At 46.3% G+C, this 21,872-nt stretch overlaps 1 protein-coding gene across 1 annotated transcript in view; it reads right to left on the bottom strand.

Annotated features, from left to right (window-relative positions):
- The window catches only part of SCAF1 (SR-related CTD associated factor 1), a 472,414-nt gene that overhangs the window by 159,580 nt on the left and 290,962 nt on the right, over window positions 1-21,872 (bottom strand). Inside the window, exons 6-7 of the mRNA XM_069605191.1 lie at window positions 13,468-13,586; window positions 8,374-13,035 (exon numbers count right to left, since the gene is read on the bottom strand). Of these exons, the coding sequence (XP_069461292.1) occupies window positions 8,374-13,035; window positions 13,468-13,586 (4,781 nt within the window). The remainder of the gene's footprint in view (window positions 1-8,373; window positions 13,036-13,467; window positions 13,587-21,872) is intronic.

The following is a 21,872-nucleotide window of genomic DNA, read 5'->3' as shown; positions in this document are numbered from 1 at the left end:
GGTTGGTTTACCTACCTTAGAAATGTTCTGCCATTCTAAAAAGTAGATAAGGTTAGTTTACTCACCTGTGATTCGGTTGTGCCTCTTCGCCAAAAGTAGTGCTGCTGGCTTCACTTAATTTCTTTCGGAAAATTAGTGTGCAAGTTTCCCAACTGGGTCTTGCTTCCCCCGACTTGCTGTTAGCCTGCCCAGAATAAGTCTGCATTAGGTTTTACCTACCTAGAACAACTGAGTCATTCATAAACCACTGGGTTTTGCTTTCCCTGGTCTGTTTTAGCCGGCCACAAAAAGAGTATTAGGTTTACACATGCTTTTAAGTTGCTTATAGCGCCTGTAAAAAGTGTATAGGTTTTACTTACCTTGAGCAACTGTGTTATCCTAAAATAGGTTAGAGTTATTACTTCCCTTAGTCTGTGAACTACAAAGCAACTGTAATTGTATATTACACCCCAAGGTCCAACTCCCCTAGAATAACTGTTATCCCGAATCAGAGTTATAGGTTTAAACTGTTCCTAGAATCTGTGTTTCACTAGATCAGTATTGTACTGATTCTACAGCCCTCTCTCCCTCCTAAATTAAGCCTGGCTGCTCTGTCTACGCTACCCTGAACTCCGATGGTACAGCCTTATACTAAGAGTGGAGTCTTGTACTGCCTCAGTTGAATGGTTTTACTAAGCCCTTAGTTGGACTTCAGAAAAGCTGTCCTAACCAAGATGCTGCAGGACAGGACTGAGCACCAGTACGATCACAGCTGGCATGAATGTCCTGGTACAATTGTGGGTGGGACACATTACTGTAATATCTTGCGGTGCTGAAGGCAAGGATAGGGGCGCATTGGTAGGCTGTTGGGTAGGATTTTCATATTTATGATGAATCTTCCTGACATGTGTCAATCCCACAAAGCTTGCTTGGACTTTTGGTAACTATTTTACCTTGTCACTAGGTGAAGAGGAATCTTTTTCCCCCCAGTCACCTAATCTGTTACTCTATATTTATGTCTCTCCATAATGTATGGTTGAAGTTATAGTTTCCTACAACTTTTGGGCTTAGGCTGGGTTGCCCCTTTGGGCTCCCCTGTTAATTTCTCTTTCCTATACTTTGGTGAACTATAGTTCGCAAGTAGTAAAGAGGGATTTTCATCTCCTTTGCATTTTGTATAAAGTGAGCCAGCACACTCCACCTTCTGCGGAATGCTGGGGGATACCAGGTATTCCCTTTCTTACTCACCTGGTAACATTTTGTTACAATTGCGAGTTTACATGAATGGCTGGTGGCAGTAGTTTTACCTTCATGACTTTTGGTCTTTAATGCTCGCAGGCTGTTAATTCAGCCTCTGTATTGCACAGAAGGCCACCATTTTTCTAAAATGGCTGGCTCCTTTTTTGCCCTTTGTGTGCTTGTTTCTGAGGTCTTCCCCTGCAATTCCCGGTGGGAATGACCTCAGTGGAGGTTGAGTCTCCGGCAGGAATCCTTTGGATTCCCTGGCCGGGCTCCAGAGTGTCTGAAAAGCCAGGAAGCGAGGGAGGAGTCTGAAGCCCTTTGTCTTTCACATTGCCTGAAAGGAACCAACTCCCAGTAGGAGATTGGACAGCCAGACTGCCCTTTTTTGCGTTAAAATGCAGGGAGAGAATGCAGAAGTTGTGCTGTAGTAACTGCTAACTACTCCAAACCTGGAAGCTGCTGACAAGTCGACCACTGGAGCTGAAACGGAAGAGTAAGATGAAGAAAAGATGGCTGTAGCGATTTCAAGCGACCGGAGACCCTGCTGTGTAACCGGAGCTTGCTGTAAGCCTTCCTTACAATCGACCTGGGGGGTCCTGAAAACAACCCCGACCCTGTGAGATCCACTAGTCTCAAGACAACCTGCATTTTGAGCCATCCCAGAGCGTGCTGCGACCTTGCTGGGCTGCAATACCTTGGCACCGCGAGCCATTGCGCGCTGCATGGTCTTCTGAATTCTGAATCTTGCTGAAACTGAGGGCATCCTGCTGTACCCCCAGAGACTTTGAGTCCTTGAAGTCCCCTCCCCAAAGTGCTGGACCAGATTAGCGACGAGAATCTGACCAGCAATATTCAGTCTTCTCCTGGATCCAGAAAAGGGCGCCAAAACCACAGCACTGCATCCAGCCACAAAGAAACCCTTGTCTGGTGCCTTGGAGCCAGTTGATCCCTGCTGCAAATTCCCTTCCAGTGTCCGGTCTTGCGTCTTCACAAAAAGGAATTAATTGACCGGGTTTTTGGCTGCAGATCCTGAAGACATCCTGCTGCAAACTCTTCTTCTGTGCTCAGGTACTGTTTTGGATAGGGTATTACTTACCTTAAGCCTTTTGCGATTCCTGTGAAGCTAAGGGGGGGGATTCATGTGATTGGGAGTCCTCTCATCCAGTTCACCCAGGCCCATTGCTGGAATCCCTCTAGGGTGTCTTCTCTGAAGTCCCTGGACCCTAACTAACTCTAAAGTTGACAACTTATTTTGAAGAAACTTCCTCAGGAACTCTGACTTTTCCTGCAAACTTAACCCTATCTCACCCCGCCTACATCTGGCACCTAGACCACTAGGGGCCGCCTTATGCCTCAGAGAACTCATGCAATAGACTAGGAAAGGACTGGCTAAGAAAAGGATTCTGCCTTGAAAAGTATAACAAGTGCTTAAAAGTTACTTTTGTAAGAGTTGGTTGGTAACTGTCCCTCCGAAACATGAGCAGTTACGCAAGTTCTTACTATCCTTCGAGAATATGTTTTGCCATTCGAAAAGTATATAAGGTTTTTTTACTCACCTGTGAATTGGTTCCCCAACTTCCCATAAGTAATGCTGTTGGCTTCACCCAACTATTTCTTTCGGAATATAAGTATATAGGTTCACCAACTGGGTCTTGCTTCCCCTGATCTGCTGTATAGCCTGTCCAGAATAAGTCTACATTGGGTTTTACCTACCTTGAATAACATTGGGTCTTTCTCAAAGCGTAACATGGGTTTTGCTTTCCCTCGTCTGCTTTATACAGATTCTTAAACAGTCTTAGGTTTATACATACCTTTAAGTTTCTGGAAAACTGAAGAGAACCATCTCCGGTTACCGAAGCACCTCAAGACCTTCCTCTTTGCTTCTGCCTTCACACCTCCTCTCCCCTGCTGATCCTCTCCCTCTCGGCATCATGCACCTGGCCTACTCTGACTTCCGGGCCCAGGTACCTGCTCACCCTGCCACCCTCCCGCACTGTCTCCTGGCAATCCTTTGCACTGGGGTCTGTATCTGTAACCATACAGCCCCCCCCCCTTTCCCTGCATTTATCCGACATACCCCGTCTGCTGCCTTAAACCCAGCACTTGCCAGTTTGTTGCTTTTTATTATTTAATTGATTATTTATCTGTTTTCCTTTGCTCCGCACTTTCCATTTCTCCCCCTTCCATGCACTTTTCCCCTTTACCTCTACCATGCACTTGCGCATTCTCAATGTCACTGGGCCTAGTAAGATCATTGTTTTTGTTCTCCCTTGTTCCCCCTCCCCTGTTGCGCTCTGAAACACTTGTGTACGAGCGCGATACAAATAAAATCAATGTCACTGCATGACTGACGTGGTCTACTACCCTTGAATTACTGACGGTATTCAAAGACAATATGTAGCCTGGTTTTACTCCCCAAGAATAGCCGACCGCACTCAGAATGTGTTTTGGATTTACTCAACCTTGAAAGGCTGACTGCCATTCTCAACAAGGTCATACTTTGTGTTGTATCCCTTATGTACTGAGTTGTGGTTTATAATTCTATGTATATAAATGTGATTATATAAATGTGATAGTACTTATTTACCCAAGATAGGTGCACTGGGAGAGTGATTTGTGGGTTCCATTACTAGATAAGCATGCATGGTTGGAGGAAAGGACATGGGTGCATTCGCAGAGGTGTCCTTGGGAGGCAGAGTTGTGCTACAAGGAGCACTGGGGTCAAGGGTGATATGCATTGACAACTGTTTATGGGTTCTATACCTAGGTGATATAAAGACAGGAACGTAGGCCAATATCAGCAGTTTGCGAGACCCATATGTGGAAGATTTAGAGATGCTGCAAGGAAGGCGTAGGGTACATTGGCAGATCTGCGTGCAAGTCCCAGTACAACAAAGGTTTTGTCTTTACTGATGGGTACTGATATAAAAATGCATGGATTACAGTACCAAAATAGCAAGAGGGAACCAAAGGGTCCAATTTAAGGTGCATTGCAGGGCTCTGCAGTGGTACCAGTACTGCAACATTGCATTGTACCAATAGACCGAGTAGCAGGTCATGCTGCAAATCAAAAACATGGGGCACAGAGTTGAAATGGAGGCAAAAGAGATTCTGGATTGAGACACTGTTAGGACAGTTTTTCTGAAGTCCAACTAATAGCTTAGTAAAACCATTCAACGAAGACAGTACAAGACAACACGCTTAGTATAAGGCTGTACCATCTGAGTATATGGTAGCGTAGACAGAGCGGCCAGGCTTATTTTAGGAGGAAGAGAGGGCTGTAGGAAAGTACATAGAACCTGTAATATACCAAGGATTAAACAACCAGAAGGATAATAAAAAATAAAGGTTTATTATAAATACAAGTGGGCCAAGTTAAGTACTTGTCATGGAGTCAAACGCATCAAAAATCACAATGCTTGAATGTACACAAACCAAAGCATAAACCTTCAGAATACCCAACAGTAATTCTAGGAAGTCAGACCTTATCAAACACATTTAACATAGGACACACCTATTCATGGAGAGTAAAACCACAAGTCACTTAATTTACTTTAAAGTAAGTCAAGGGTAGTAGACCCTGTCAGTCCTACAGTGACACTCAGTGAAGGAATCACAACCAACCAACTCTGTTACCAGGATACTTTTCTGAATAGTGTAACACAGATTCAAGGAACAGCATAAACCTATAACCAAATTCAGGATAATACACAGTTATACTAGGTGAGTAAGACCTTTTAGTGTGGAACACAGACTAAGATAAGCAAGAACTCATTACACTAATTTAGGATTGCACCAGGCAGACCAAGGTCAGCTAGATAACCCTTTTTAAGAATGGCATACAGCTATTCTAGGCAGGTGAAAGCTAATGTTGCAATATACTGTTAGGGAGAATTCTTGCTTCTGTGCCAATTCCCTTCAACCTCAGACCCCCCCAGCTCTTTTGCTGGACTTTAGGTCTTTTTAAATTTTAACCCTGGGGTGAGCAAGCCCGTTTCCTCACTCTCTCGTGTGTTTTGACCCGACTTGGATTATGTGTTTCCTTTGTTTTTGGAGTCTGACAAACTCCAGAGGCATCTACCTTTTGTATGTTGACACACAGCACCTCCAGTAATGTGTCCCAGAGAAATCCTTTAGATTTCTCATAAGGTTTCAATACCTTTTCTTGTGTAAACTACTGTTCCCAAGAATAGTAAAGTGAAATTGACTTTACTCAACTTTTTTCTTTGTAGGTCCAGCACACACCATCTTATGTGGATTGCTGGGGGGTTACTTAGTAGCCCCTTATCCTACCTTCTCATGTAACATGTTTTATGTTACCCTCACTACTTTAAATGGCTGGTGGCAGTGGTTTAATTTTCCTACCATTGTGCTTTTGTACCGCAAGCTGAATCCTCAGCTGCAGTATAGCACCCATGAGTGACCATTTAGTCTAAATGCTGCCAGTCTTCTTTTTTCACCATTTTCTGTTTGTGAGGTCTTTGTTGGGTTTTGCTCTGCACTCCAAGCCAGGTCTGATCCCCCTTGTTCATTTTGCCTTTGGCAGGCTTCAGTACTTAAATTCGCCTCTGGCTCCAGTGTGTTTGGAAAAGCAGGAAGTGAGGGAGGTTCCCGAAAATCCCGTCCTTTGTCTTTAGGAATGCCTGAATGTACCCAGTCCTGATTGGCTGGCTGCCTGTCCTTTTAGGACAGCTAGACTTCATGAATGGGATAAACCTGCTTAAAAGGCAAGGGTTTTGGAACGAGAGGCAGAGTCGACCACAGGGAAGAACACCCGACGAAGAGAGCATGAAAGAAGCGTGCTGCATCCTCCTGGACCTTTGAATTGCCCAACGAAGCCCTGCTGCTGTGCTGAAACTCCTTTTTATGATCAACAAGAGAAGCTCCAGAAGGGACGACTTCTTCCCTTGCGTTAGTGGGACCAGCTAACTGAGACGAACTCCACTGGACCATCTTCCCCGACTGGCTGTACTTCGTTGCTGCTGCAGGAATGGAGTGCCAGGGGTTGAGAAATCCATATAGTGCAACATCTGCAATCCGGCAAGAAGTGCCATGAGTCTCCCCAGGACCCTCCAGAAGCATGACGACCAGAGCTCAAGTCCCCTCACCAGAGTGCAGGACTCAAGGAGTGAAGGAAGCCCAACCGGTGTCCAAGATCCAAGGTGGTGCTGTTTTATCGAGCGCTGAAACTGCAAAGTTCCGCTGATCTGAAAAGAGCCTGTAGCTGCCGCCGACCTCAGAATTGCTGCTGCAAGAGTCCTTTAGACGTCCTCCCTCTTGTCCCCACGAATGAGATCCAGGAACCCAGGATCTGCATCACTGCAACCAGACAGAAGCCAGCTAGACCACTCTTCTTCTAACCAAAGGCATTGTTGCGACTTGGGGTACTTCGCTCACTGTCTTTAGCTTTGCTGTTCTCAGTTAGATTTGCAGTAGCTAATTTGCTATAGTTGATTTCAGCTCTACCCTTCACAAGTCGAATAGCTTGTGACCATACAGTGTTTTTCCTTCAACAAACTAACTTTGTGCAAAACTTATCTAAGAATTGCCTCAACTCCATAGACTGTGCTCCAATTGACTTCGACTATTATTGCTGGGAAAGGTTTTTGTCTAGACTTGATTGGAAGATTTAAGTGCTCACACAATATGAGAACCTGTTCAACCTTTTTCCTTCCCTCAAACTTTCCTTTCTACAAACCTCAGAACATACAAAGTGTACTAGTGATATATAAATGCTATTACTATCCTAGTTGGTGAAGTCACCTCAGGGTGTAGGAAGTGTGAAAAAAGCATCTCTAAAGAGTATCTACTAGCTGTGACCATGCACTGCACAATGGCTCAGGTCCCTGGGTATTGGGATATTGCAGTCCCGTAACGTCGCAGCACGACCTGAGATAGCTCAAAATGCAGGTCTTTAGTATAGTGATCTGACCAGGTTCTGGGTCGGGGATCGTCATTTTCAAAGTCCCCAGGTCGCTTGGAAGGAAGGGTAACAGCAGTTCTGGTTACACAGCAGGCTCTCTGGTCGCTGGAAATCATTTCAGCTACGTTTTCTTCATCTTCCTCTTCGGATTCAGGCCCAGCTTCCAGGATCAAACTTTTATGCTGGAACCCAGCCAATCAAACAGATGTGCAACATTCAAACTGGGGGGAGGGGGGGTTGTAAGTCCGTTCAGAACAGCCAGCTTCCCAGTTTGAACTGGATTCTCATAAGCAGGCTGGTAGACAAAAGGGTGCAAAGTGCCGTCACAGACACTCTGGAGCCTGGGCAGGCTTGACCAAGGTCTCCCACCGAAGATAACATTGACACAAAGGACCTGAAGGTCAGGGCAACTAACAAGAAAGGACAAGGAACACTAAAATGGTGAAAAAAGAAGACAGGAGGCATTTTGGTAAAATGAGCACCCATGGGTGCCTTTACCGGGGCTGTGTAAACAGCCCAAGGTAAAGGTGCACCAAATTAGTAAAAAAAGGTTCACTACCACCAGCCATTTAAGGTAAGCTTGTCCCTGTAACAGAAATGTTACAGTTAGAATGAGAAAGGGGATACATTGCATCTCCCCAGCACTCTGCATAAGGTGGGTTATGCTGGTCTCACCTAAATAAAGTCTAGAGAGGATACAATATCCTTACTATCCTTGGGAACTGTATAAAGTAAAAAGTGATCCACAAGGGCACCCTTTAACAATAAAAAGGTTTATATGAAAAAAAAAGTTGTCAAAAAGAATAAAATTAAAAGGACACTATGGATTCTTAAAAATGACACAAAAGGAGTAAAAGGATGTGTGAGTGTGGAAAAGGGTACCCACTCACTGGAGGTATAGAAATAAATAATACACCAGTAAAACAAAATGTTCTGGGGTTCTCACAAGTGAGGTGGATTTAGCACAAAGGTTAAAATCTTACCTAAGAGACACTCACAACTGAGCCAACACGAGTTGCCACAGGTCATTGACATGGTGTAATTAGATCAGGTAGATGTGGCAGATCATTAACATTCTTGTAGGACGGCAGGGCTATAATGTTCTGCAGCTGATGTAACTTGTGTTAGCTTTGGCCTTTATAGTTTTCATACCTGTGACAATACACTTCTAATTGCTTTGTTTCTATTAAGGACAAACCGCCAAAACAAAATCATGCATAGATACTTACAGGCAAGGACCCCACTAGTGGTGCAGTCAAAGCCAGACTGTAGATTCAGCGGGATCTGCGGGGTGGGTGTCGGCCGGACAACTGCAGGGGGCTCTTCCTGGGGCTCCGACACACTGTCTACTTCCACCTCCTCCACCTCCACCGGCTCGGGCTCTTCTGGAACAAATGCCACTTCTGGGGTCTTGCAACTGCTGTCCACAGTCTGAGAGTCAGGTGTCAAGTCCTGCTCAATCACTGGCTTTGGTGGGCTTGGAGGCTTCAACTGACACACTGACTTCTCAGAGCCAGACCAAGAGGGCTCCTCCTCCTCTTTGACCGCAATAGGACTGGGGAATTCAACACTGCAACTATCTGCTTTGGACTTCTTCAACGAGGTCTTGGTCTTCAACTTTCGTTTCCGCTTTTCTGTCACCACCTTCACTTTCTCACTGGCAGGAAGGAGGGTGCCACTGTCGTCGGTTGCTCTGACTTTCTTGAGACCAGTTTTGGGTTTTAGTCCCTTCACCTTTTTGGGTCTGACAACAACCAGTTCCCCTGAAGGCTCCTCATCCAACCTTGGCCTGACGCTGGTGAAGTCAGGCAGAGTCTCTTCAGATTTGAGGAAGGGTGATCGGCTCTCCCTGTCTCGACTAAATTTGACACCAATGGAGCCAGCTTCCTTTACAGAAGTGGTGCTGCTCACTCCTTCCCGGATGAGTACAGCCACCTTTGACTGTAACTTGACCTTTCTTGTGGAGCCACTCTTGCCTTCCTTATGACTCCCTTTAATCTTCTTGGGTGTCTTTTCTTTTTCAATGCGCAGCTTGTCCTTCTCAGAGCTTATTGACTCCGTCTCTGACAAGAGTTCCTCTTTGAACTTCTTGCCATACCTCTCACGGCTGGAGCGGTCATCTGTGAAGGGCCTCTTTCTTTCTCTGTCTTTGCCCACTTTCTGCAGATCATTATCCGTCTCATCCTGCACACGACTCTTTTCGTAGCCAATGGAGGTGTTCCTCCTGCTGCCCTCTGCCTTGCTGGGTATTCTCTCAAACACTCGCATGCTTTTGTTTTCCCTATCATCCAGTGGCTCTCGATCCGAAAAGCAGGTCTCAAAGCTAAGACCTTCTGAGTCATAGAGAACTTCCCGCTTGCCAGATATCTCTGGCGTGCCAAGCATGTCATCGCGGTCATCACGCTTCTCTTGCGGGTTGACAGTGATCGTCCTCTTGATGGTGAATAAGTCATCATCATTAAGGTCTTGAATGGATGGAGGGACCACAGTACGACTGTCTCGCCTGCGGCGTTCTAGCAGAGGGGGGATAATTGGGGTTGACACTTGCAGTGGATGCCTCTCTCTTTCTTTCACCTTCTCTTTCTTCTCACTTGAGCGGTGCGCCGCCTTCTTGTCACGCTCCTTGGACTTTGACCGAGAACGCTTTTTCTTCTTCTTTCCATCCGATCGGTGCTTCTCCTTGTGTTTCTCCTTTCTAGATCGATCAGCACTCGGAGACCGGGACCAACGGTGCTTCTTCTCTTTTGACTTGGATCGCCTGTTCTTCCTCCTTTCTGTGGACACTCTAGAGGAAGACCCCAGAGCACTTGTGTTAATTGTGGGTGACCAGGAGCGGGATCGTCTGCGGTCTCGGGACCGTGATCTAACGGTCTTGTGCCTTGATCTAGACCGGGAACGTTTTCGCTCCTTCTCTTTGGATTTTTTGGGTGTAGCAAATGAGGTAGTTGCTGGCCGAGTGTCCTTTGACCGCTTGCGCTCCTTTGACTTCTTCCGATCCCTTTTAGCCTTCTTCCTGTTGCGTGAGCTAGAGCGTGACTTGGTCTTCCTTTTGGACTCTGCAGGAGATGTTGACTGGTTATGATACCTCTCTCTTCGTTGGTTGGTTATCTTTCTCCTCAAGTCTAATCCTTTCCACCTGCTGTCCCCTTGATTCTCTCTTAGGTCTATCTGCAGAGCACCCTCATCATCGGAGTCAGCATGAAGAGAGATCAAGTCGTCACCCTCTACTACCCTTGTTGGCCGCTCCAAGACACGACTTCGATTACGAAACAGTCTCATGGGGCTGAATCGTTCCTCTTCCTGCTGCACAATCTCACCTTCTTCAATCTCCGAGTCATACCGGCGCTCCTTTTCATCTCTCCTGTCTGTGGAGCGCTGGGACTTGTGCGGCCGTGGCTCTCCACCTCTTTTGGCAATTTTCTCAAGGCGGAGGTACGATTTGACATCTTTTTTTCCAAAAGCCTCCAAGGAGACTTTGATCTCCAGTTTTGATTTGGAATCTGCCTCAGAGGTAAACTCAGCTTTGCGGGTATAATCTTTACCACGATCCACAGTAACCACCCTCCTTCGGGGCTCTAGTGTGACTTCAGACTCATCAGACACTGGCTCTTCTTTCAGCACGGAATCAGCACTGGATTGGCTTTTCCGAGTCTTTTTTTCAGATTCGTCCTTTGGCATCTCTTCTGGAAGTTCCGGCTTTTCAGTGCCCACACTGGAGATAGGACTATGTATTTCTGAAATAGATTTGGCAGTCACTTGTTCTTTGGAGCTGTCAGGATCCATGGGTTTCCCAGCCGCCAGACTTTCCTTATCCACAGCATTGCCATTCTCTCCCAAAGGGGCAGATGAGTCCTCCTTTGGTTTTTCTGAACCTGGACATTCCTGACTCAAACTGTTGTCGTCATAGATACTAGCCAAGACTTCTGAAATCTTATCCTCTGGGTTGAGGGCATCGTTTTCACTGTCAGTGGGGATATCATTTTCACTGTCATTTTCAATGTTCTCACCATCAACAGGATTGTTGTCCTCTACGGCAATGGGGAGGTGAACCTCACTGTCAATTGGGCGGCCATCCTCACTGTCAATGGGGATGCCGTGATCTGCAAAAACAGTGGTGTCCCCTTTACTATCAACTGGTATGTCACTGCCAAGTGGGATCTCACTCTCAATGTCAACAGACACATTTGTTTTAACGTCAGTGGGGACACTGCTCCGATCTTCAACAGGGAAGTTGGTTTTGATGTCTACAGGGGTAATAGAGTTAACACAGATGTTGGTCTCGCCATCAATAGGGACAATGGGCACACTGTCAACTGGAACATCAGATGTCTTGTCAACAGGGATGTCTGTCTCATCAATCTGGATGTTGAGTGTCTCATCAATAGGGACTTCAGTCTCTTTGTCAACAAGGACATCAGTTTGATCATCAATGCGGACATCTGTTTCATCAACAGGAACGTCATCCTCAGACAAATGTTCATCATCAACAGATATGTTCTCAAGGGAGACATTGTTTTCATGGTCAACAAGGATATCACTCATAGTAACAGAGTCATTTTTGTTATGAACAGGGGCATCATTGTCTATGGAGAGAAAGTTACCGTCAATGGGTGTACCACCGTCATCCACTGGGACACTGTCATCCACTGGGACACTGTCATCCACTGGGACACTGTCATCCACTGGGACACTGTCATCAGCAACACAGTCCACAACTGGGATACAGTCGTCATGAATAGGGCTACTGTCCTGATTGTATACAGGGCTACTGTCCTGATTGTATACAGGGCTACAGTCCTCATCCATGGGTACACCATCCTCATCGTCTGCAGGGGGGCAGTCTTCATCTTCAACCGGGGTCTCATTCTCAAAATCTATGGGGGCATCACTGTCGTCATCGTATGGTACACTGTTCTCATCATAAGGTGCACTGTTCTCATCATATGGACTAACTGGCTCACCAGAGATATTGTCCTCGGGATCAAAAATACTGTTGTCATCCTCATAGATAATGGCTGGGGTTTCTGGTGGCTTTATTTTATGGATGGGTCCAAGATCATCATCATCCTCGTCATCATCATCATAAATGCTGGCCAGTGCTTCAGATAGTCTATCCTCAGGGTCTGGGATATCATCATCTTCATAAGGAGAAGGGCTGCGCTCAGAAGAGCTGGCATTGGACCCTGTTGGTTCAAATGGATCATACTTCTGATCCTCCTGCTCCTTTTCAGGAGAGTGTTCATAGGTGAAGTCACCGTTGACATTCTCTTCATCTGTGGGATGGAAGGGGTCATAAATATCGAGGTCCTGGTTTTGGTGGCCTTGAAGTCCAATGCTGTTACCACCACCAGACTGGTGCTGCGAAGAGGAGGATGATGAAGAGCTAACAGACTCTGCCCTCTCTAGCAAGGTAGATGGAGGCTGGGAATGCTGATTTCCAGATGTAGAACAACCCCCTGCAGCAAAGGGTCCCGGCTGTCCGTTGGACACCCCAGTGCCGTTCCCCAATGTGTAGCCCCAGCATGGTTGTGAATATGTACGCTGGGCCTCCCCAGGCTGGGAAATCAGTCTACGAGGTATCTGTGTGAGCCCAGGAACATGTGACGCTCTCCAAGAAGAAAAGGCATTGCAGGAACCGGAGGTGGAGCATGGAAGCATTGATACAGGTGAGAAGGCAGGGTCTCTGGAGAGGGCAACATCATTCCCACATACAGTCCTTAGGCCCTCATCCCCAGTCCTGCTCAATGTCTTTGGGCTGCAAGAATGACGCAGACGTGTTGTGGTTTCCTTGGTTCGGATTCCTGCGAGTGATGTCAAGCTACTTGAAGAGTCCCTAAAGGGAACAGATGATTGTTTTCTTCTGGCAGGAAGCACCGTAGGTCCCAGGCACACTAAAGAGAGTGAAAAAAGACAAGCATTTAGAAGTTACATCAAGGAATGATACAAGCTTCCAAAATGGGTTGGGGAATGTAATTCACTATTGATGACGAGTATGCACTTCTATATAGTTAACTATTACATTTCAAATTCATCATTATTGCGACTTATGATATACATGGGAGAAGCATTAAACAATATACAGTAAAATGGGGCAATGAAAGAGGAAAAGTGTCTAAATGCAAAGACCATGAAAGCAACACGTTAGCGAAAGAGAATCTAAACAGCCAAACCTTTGTTAGCTATGAGGAGCTGCTATTGAAGAGATTTAAGGAGTGTGGAGCTAACAAAGATTTAAGAAGAAATCTTTATGTGGCATGCAAAAGACAGGAGAGAAATCTCCATGGAAACATTCTATACTCAAACAAATTCATTATTTGCTGTACCGGATTTGCAAGCCCTCCAGTTCCGATCCCTTCTGACAAGTTCAGATTGTGTTGTGCAACAGAGTCCGACATCATCTATCCTTATTTCAGCCACAAGTTCCAATTCAGCCATTTCATCACTGCCAAGAAAAAACATATTTAGAGGAGCAAAGTTACTTTCAAGTGACCCTAGCTTTCCATTGTGTATTTTTACAAATTAATGAACAGTAAGTAGCTTCAACTATGTGCAGGATCGGACTATGCTTAGCGAGAAACTCCTTTTAATTAAAGGGGACGTTTGCTCAGAAATGTTACTGGCCCAATGGATAGGGCATGTATTTTTTACCATATTTCGATCGATCTGAAAAATGTTTCCTATGCATCTTATCTTCGATTTTCCCACGTTTACACATGCGAAACTCACGCTTTGGAAGCCGCCATCTTGTGCTAATCTTATCAGTTGATCCATTGCCCTAAGTTCATGTGTTATGTTACGTGGCATTTATATAGTGCCTTATGCATCATTGGTATGGTCTCAAAGCGCTGGTAGGTTGAACGCTCTTGGGAACCGCAGTTCAGTCAGTGAGAGTGATATGGTGCGTGGGCACACCGGATGTGTGCAGCGGGTGTGGTTTTTGTATGAAAGTTGCTTCTTAGCGGTAGGTGTGGTGCTGAGGAAATCAGTTGGATGTGTTCAGTCTGGAGGGTGGACACCCAGACTGAGTTCTGGCTGCGTTAGGCCTGAACAGACGCTTAAGCTAGCCGGAATGTGCTCAGCTAGCTGTGTTTTATTAGGATGATGTGGAGTTTGTGGGGTCATGTTAATTATGAGATCAGCTAGACCGAATGTGTCATGTTACAGCTGTGTTCTAGTTGAATGATGGTGTATAGCGGAGAGTAAGCGTAGTAGTTTGATATGGTGGTTATCAGTAAAGCGCTTGTGAACAAACATGAGAGCAGGACAGGGGGCGTACATTAGGCACAATTTCTAAGTTCATCAATACCACAGTAACGCTATTAGGCAAATTTTCTAAATTCAACTACACCACAGTTACGCTATTAGGCATACTTTCTAAGTTCAAACTTTGGCACAGTGACGCTATTAGGCACACTTTCTAAATTGAACTATACCACAGTTATGCTATTAGGCACATTTTTAGATCCAACTTTAGCACAGTGACGCTATTAGGCACACTCTCTAGATTCGACTTGAGCACACTGATGATATTTGGCACACTTTCTAGGTTGAACTTTAACACAGACGCTATTAGGGGGCATTCAGTGATGTTGGGAATACCTTCTAAATTGAACTTTATGGGACATACTACCATTTACAATTCTAACTAAGTGTGCGACATGCTATCATTCACAGTTCAGGGGTAAATTTATGTTTAGTTTAGTTTATTGTTTTGTATAGCGCAGCCTGGCCCTGGGGCGCTTGACATGGTTACAAGGTAGCAGAAAATATACAGGCTAGACAAGGTTACAAGGTAGCAGGTAATATATACATGGTTGTTGTAGTACAGTGTGAATGTTACATATGCACGGTTCTTATGGTACATATTATTCACAGTTTGTGCAATCAGTTATGGAGCGGGGATATTCAGAGCAAAAATGGCAAGTAGGGTATTTACAATATGATTGCAAGAAGAGCGGTTAATGCAAGTTGTGTTGGCTATATATGTCTATAAATATATGTACAAGTGTCTCAGGTGAATGATGGATGCGAGCTTTAGGCTTCTTTGGTGATCAGCCAGGTTTTGGCATTTTGTCTGAATAGGTGGAAGGATGGTTCAATTCTGCGAGCAAGTGGTAGGGAGTTCCAGAGGTTCGAGGCAAGCACTGGGAAGCTTGAGCCACCTGCTCTTTGGAGCTTATGTCTAGGGACATTTAAGCAATGAGTTTGGGCTGATCTGGTTGGCTGGGAAGAGATGTTAAGGGTGAAGTTGTCGGCAAGGTATTTGGGGGCTTGGTTAGACAGGCACTTGTGGGTGAGGGACAGTGTTTTGAGCTCAATTCTTTGTGGTACAGGTAGCCAGTGGGTGGAGCGTCTCAGATCTGGAATGTGTTCAGATTTTGGTATATTCAAGGCTGCTCAGAGCATTATTTTGAACAACTTGAAGCTTGCCAATGTTCTTTTGGCTTGTGCCGAGATGCTGCGCATTGCAATAGTCTACTTTAGAGAGTACTAAGGCTCTAGCAAGGGTTATGTAGCTGGAGGTGGATAGGTATGGTCTGCAGCCGTTGATAAGCTTGCATGTGTAGGCGGTAGAGGATGAGATGGCGTTGAATCGTCTAGTCAGGGTGAGGGAAGAGTCTAGGTAAATTCCTAGGGTTTTTACATGGTTAGATACAGCGATGGTGTTGCCGTCAATGGTGAATGCTTGGTAAAGTTTGTCATGGTTGTTGAGTCTGGATTGGGAGCCTAGGAGAAGAAGCTCGGTCTTGTCGTCATTGAGGCATAGTCCATGCTTTGCCATCCATTCTTGGATGATGGAATAAATGTTGAGGACTTTATTATCAGTGGAATAGTCGCTTGTTAGTGGGATAAGTATTTGAGTGTCATCTGCGTAGTTTGTGTAGATGACACCCAAATGTTCCAGTATGTCGAATAGGGGTTTTGTAAACACGTTGTATAGTGTGGGCGAGCTGCAGGATCCCCGTGGGAAGCCGCAAGTAACAGGGGCTGGTTCGGTGGTAGCGGTGGGTGCAAAGACCCTCATGGATCTATTGGTCAAGAAGGATTGAATCCAGGCGTTAGCTTTGTCAGAGAAGTTGGCTGCAGAGGCTAGATGTTTACATAGGATGTCATGATTTACTAAGTCAAAAGCGGCTGATAAGGAGTAGAACGGCCAGTTTGCCATTGTCTTTTAACTTGTCAATTTGAGTCTTCAGTCTCTGTACCATGTTTAGGGCGGAAGCCAGATTGTCTTAGTCCAAGTAAGTTGTTTTTCTCTAGGTAGTTCTGGATCTGCAGGTAGGCTGCTCTGTCCAGAATTTTTAAGAGGAAAGGCACTGCAGTGATGGGTCTGTAGTTGGTGGGGATGCTAAGGTCCAGTGTGGGATTCTTGAGCAGTGGTAAAACCCAAGAATCCTTCAGATTGTCAGGTACTATACTTGACGTGAATGAAGAGTTTATGACTGAGGTGATGAAAGGGGCCAGATGTTTGGCTGCGTCTTTGATTACTGGGGCTGGGCAGGTGTCACCTTGGCATTTGGACGGTTTCAGGGTGGATATTATGTCTTCGACCACTTTGGTGGTGATGGTTGAGAATTTGAATGGGGTATTGTTGTCTGTTTGTTGGGAGAGGATGGGGTGAGGTTATTGACAGTTGTAAGGCTAGTCTTCTTAGCTTTGATTTTTGCCTGGAGCATAGCAATTTTGCTGAGGAGGGGTTCTTGTAGATTTGTACATCACGAGGTATCTTTGGTGCAAGTGTCAGGTATGGGTGATGGAGATTCAAGCTCTCTTAAGGTATTAAAGAGCTCTTTTGTGTTAGATTTGGCCTTACTGATTCTTTCATTATACATATTTTTGTTTGGATGATGGCTTGCTTATAGTTATTGGAGGCTGCAGTGTATGACATTTTATTGATGACTGAGGGGGGAGTGTGTCCATACTGATTCAGCATGTGTCTTGTTTTTCCGAAGCATTTTTAGTTCAGGGGTGAACCAAGAGTTAAGGTGAGCGTGTGGTTTGGCTTTGCGTACTTTAAGGGGTGCAACAATGTTGATGGGCTTTGAGGATAGTTGAGTTGTATAGGTCTACTAGATCTGTGGGGTTGGCAATGGTGGGTGCGAAGTCGATGATGGGTTGGAGCAGCGGGATTCATTTCTCAGCTGTGATATTTTTGCTATTTTTTGTAAATGCAGGTGGGGCATTAGTTGTCGGTGATGAGGCATGTTTGTTTTTGTTGATGGTGAAGGTGATTAGGTGGTGGTCAGTCCAGGCACAGGGTGTGTTGAATAGAATGGTGGTATTGCAATTGAGGTCCGCTAACCAACCAAGGGTTCTCCCTTTATTGTGCGTGGTTTGTGAGTTGTGATGGGTGAATCCTAGCTCTGAGATGGTGTTGGCGATCATGTTTGCTTTGTCATCTTTGGCGTCGTTATAGCCAAAATTGAAATCGCCTAGAATGAGTATCTGTGAGTTAGGTTTAGTGTTAGAGAGCAGGAGAGCAAAGCCGTCCTTGAAGGATGAGATGGGACCAGGCGGTCGGTATAGGAGGTGGATGGTGGTGGTATTCGTGTTGGTTGGGGATAGTTTGATGGTGATCAGTTCTGCAGATGGGAGTGTTTAGCTGACTATGTGTCTGACATTAATAGAGGTCTTTGCTATAAAGGCGACACCTCTGCCTTTAGCTGTTTGTCTGTCCAGACGGTATATGGAATATTCCTTAGGGATGGCTAGCGCTAGGGCTGGTCCTGAAACTGCGTGGAGCCAGGTGTCCGTGACAGCTAGGAAGACAAGGTCATTGGAGGTGATGTCTGCTATGTTGAGAGCATGTGCGGTTAAGGATCTTGAGTTAATGAGAGCACCTTTGATCGTGTGGGTGGTGGGCTGTGACTTCCTGATGAGTGGGGGTTGGGTTGAGTCATCGGTGGTGGGGGGTATGCGCGTTGTTCAGGGATTCTGTGGTGTGTGTGTGAAAGGGGTAGCAGAATTAGGCTTCCGGCATGCATTGTTGGGAGTCCGAGTTTGTTGAGTCCTAGAGCCTAATGACATGCATTACTTACCGTAAAAGCATTTGATGATTGTATTTGCTTAGATTCACATGCTGTGCATATGGTCCGACATCCAGTGGTAACCGCAGAGTATTGCATCTTGTCTTTCGGGGGACCGAAAGGGGACGTCGGCATAGGCGTCTCTGAAACACTATCCCTATCGTGACGTGTGTAGTACCCAAAATCCCTCACGCGCCGAGGTCCCTCCGATTGTATTTTTTCTGCCATGAGGGAGCTCAAGGCTATAGTGAGTGAGTACATGAAGAGAGAAAGTAGTAAGAAGTCTATGTTCCTTCCACCCCGAGCGGGGAGGCAGGGAGGGCGCATGTGAATCTAAGCAGATACAATCATCAGAAATGCTTTTACGGTAAGTAATGCATGTCTTCTGATGCTTGTTAATCTGCTTAGAATCACATGCTGTGCATAGACTAGCGAGCAGTACCCGGAGTTGGAGGTGGGTTGTGAGAAGGAACAGTAGAAAAAAGATGTCTTAGTACTGCTTGTCCCACCTGAGAATCAGACCTAGAATGATTGTCTAGGCAATAGTGTTTTGTAAAGGTGTGTACAGAACTCCAGGTTGCCGCTTTGCAAATGGACTCTAGGGGAACATTTGCAATGAATGGTATGGATGCCCCAGTGCCTTGAGTAGAATGTGCTCTAGGCTTGAAGGGCAGTTCTCTCTTTGCAAGAGTGTAACATAGTGTGATGCACTTGACAATCCACCTTGATATTGCTGATTTAGAGACAGGGTCCCCTTCTCTACCAGCTACCACTGAAACAAAGAATTGTTTAGTTTTCCTCAGTGGTTTGGTTCTATCCATGTAGAACATGACTGCCCTGCGCACATCTAGTGTGTGAAGGCTTCTTTCGGCCATGTTAGTAGGTCTTTGGAAGAACGTGGGTAGTTCGATTGACTGGTTCACATGGAACTTCGAAATAAATTTCGGCGCAAATCTGGGATGAGTGCGCAGAACCACTTTTTCTTTGTGGACTGTAACAAAAGGGGTCCAAGACCAAGAGGGCCTGTAGTTCGCCAACTCTTCTGATAGAAGTGATAGCTACTAGAAAGGCTGTCTTGTAAGTTAGGTCTTTCAGACTAGCTTTATGCATAGGCTCAAAAGGGGGTCCCATGAGCCTAGTTAAAACCACATTTAGATCCCACCCAGGGGCTGGGTGAGTGATTGGGGGGATACATTCTTTTAACCCCTTCCATAAAGGCTTTAATCACAGGTATTTTCCACCACGACACCTTCTACTGTGATGTGGTGTAGGCTGACAACGCTGCTAGGTGAACCTTTAAGGAATTGAAGACTAACTCAGAGTCCAACAGATGGGTTATATATAACACAATGTGTGAAGGCGAACAATCGGTGGGATTGACGCCTTTGGAACTGCACCAAATGACAAAACGTTTCCATTTGCTGGCATAGCAATAACGTGTGTTAGTCTTTCTTAGTATGTACATGCATCTTTGAGGGAGTTGCAGCTGTCCAAACTCTATGACTTCAGGAGCCAGGTTGCTAAATTCAGAGTTTGTGGGCATGGGTGCAGAGTCTCCCCCCTGTCCTGAGACAACATGTTGTACGGGCAGGGCAGCTTGACTGGTGGGGAGAGGGACATTTCCATCAGGTGCGCGAACCAGGGTTGGCGGGCCCACATGGGAGCCACCAGAATCATGGTGACTGGTTCCTGGTGCATCTTGTGCACTATCTTGTCCATAAGAGGAGTCGGGGAGGGTGGGGGGATAGCGTAAACAAATTTCCCCGACCAAGTTATCCAGAGACCGTTCCCCTTGGATCAGTACTGGGGGTACCTGAAGGCGTAATATGGGCATTGGGCGTTCTGAGTAGCGAACAAGTCGGTCTCTGGAAACCCCCATTCTGCGAAGACGTTGGATACAATGTCTTCGTGCAGACGCCATTCGTATTCTTCTGGCAGAGGAAAATCTCTGCTGAGTACGTCTGCCAGAAGATTGAGTTCCCCTGGAACATGTTGGGATATCAGGAACATCTTGTGTTGAGAGCCCATATCCAGATGTTTTGGGACAGCTTGGATAGCCCTGCAGAGTGAGTGCCCCCCTGCTTGTTCAGATAATACATTGCTGTTGTGCTGTCGGTTAGGACCAGCACTGTCTTCCCTTGCATTTGCTCCTGAAAGGCTTTCAATGCTTTGAACACTGCTAGTAGCTCCAGTAGGCTTATATGGTTGGACGCTACCTGAGGGGACCACACTCGGTGCGCTGTCTGTTGAAGCAGGTGAGCCCCCCCCCCCACCCTGTGAGATGCGTCTGTCGTGAGAGTGGCTTCCACTACAGGGGTGGTGAAGGTTTTCCCCTTCAAGAGGTTCTCCCTCGACCACCACTGCAGAGAGAGAACGAGGGCTGGCGAGACAACTAACAGATCTTCCCATTGTCCGCTGGCCTGACACCACTGGCTGTTGAGCCACTCCTGCATGGGACGCATGCGCAGCCGCGCGTGGGGGACCAAGTATATGCATGACGCCAACATCCCTAGCAAACGCATAGCTTTGCCTCACCGTCCCCTTTCCGACTGGCTACATACTGAGGAACAAGAGAGCATGTTCTGAACCCTCTCGCTGGAAGGGAAGACTAGACCGTCTTCCGTGCAAATTAGGGCCCCCAGGAACTGTTTTACTTTGCTGGGGACTAAGCTGGATTTCTTTTCATTGATAGAAAATCCCAGGCTGAACAGTAGGTCTACTGTCTTTTGGGTGTTCGAAAAACAAACGTCGAACGAGTCCCCCGTGATGAGCCAATCGTCGAGGTAAGGGTAAACTGGAAATGAAAGTCTGCGCAGGTGTGCTGCTGCCACTGCCAGGCCCTTAGTAAACACCCGTGGCGCCGAGGCTATGCCGAAGGGGAGTACCTTGAACTGGTAGTGTTTGTCCTGAATCACAAACCTTAGACATTTTCTGTGCGTTGGCAGCATTGAAATATGAAAGTATGCATCTTTCATATCCAATGTTGTCATGAAGTCCCCTTGTTTTAGCAATGGGATCACCTCTTGAAGTGTTACCATGCCAAACTTCTGGGGCTTTATGAACTTGTTCGCTGGGCGCAGGTCTAGAAAAGGACGCATGGTGAGATCCTTTTTGGGAACAAGGAAGTATATTGAATAAATACCCCTGTTTACCTGAAGAATTGGGACGGCTTCTATGGCGTCCTTTCCCAGCAGCGCCTCCACCTCTTGGAGCAGGATCTACAGATGTTCCAGTGAAAGGCGTCGATGTTTCGGCGGTCTGAACTGTGGGGGGGTCGGGCGAATTCCACGCAATAACTGTGGGCGACCGTCTTTAATACCCACTGGTCTGAAGTTATCCCCTCCCATGCCTTGAGGAAAGATGTTAATCGCCCCCCGACCGGGGAGACATGGGAGGGGACCTGAAGTTGGTGGTCATTTCTGACCCGAGGTTGACGCACCTCTGGAATTGGAGCCTCTGCCTCTATTCTTTCCGCGCTTCTGACCCCTCTGGGGGTAGTAAGTGGGGCTTGCAGCCGGTTGACTTGCGTTGAAGTTGCCCATGCCGAAATTATTTTGAGCGGCGCGGGCTTGTCCTCGAAAGGACCGCTGAGAATTGCTGCCCCTCTGTGAAGAGGGTTTTTGGGAAATCTGGTGCAGCGACTTAATAGTCTCATGCTCCTTCTTGGCTGTCTCCAAAGCATCGTCTACCGCCTTCCCGAA

The sequence above is a fragment of the Ambystoma mexicanum genome, chromosome 1p, assembly GCF_040938575.1.
Source record: "Ambystoma mexicanum isolate Mex_15411 chromosome 1p, UKY_AmexF1_1, whole genome shotgun sequence".
NCBI lineage: Eukaryota > Metazoa > Chordata > Amphibia > Caudata > Ambystomatidae > Ambystoma > Ambystoma mexicanum.
The sequence above is the reverse complement of the archived record's forward strand: the minus strand, read 5'-3'. Positions and strand labels throughout refer to the sequence as shown.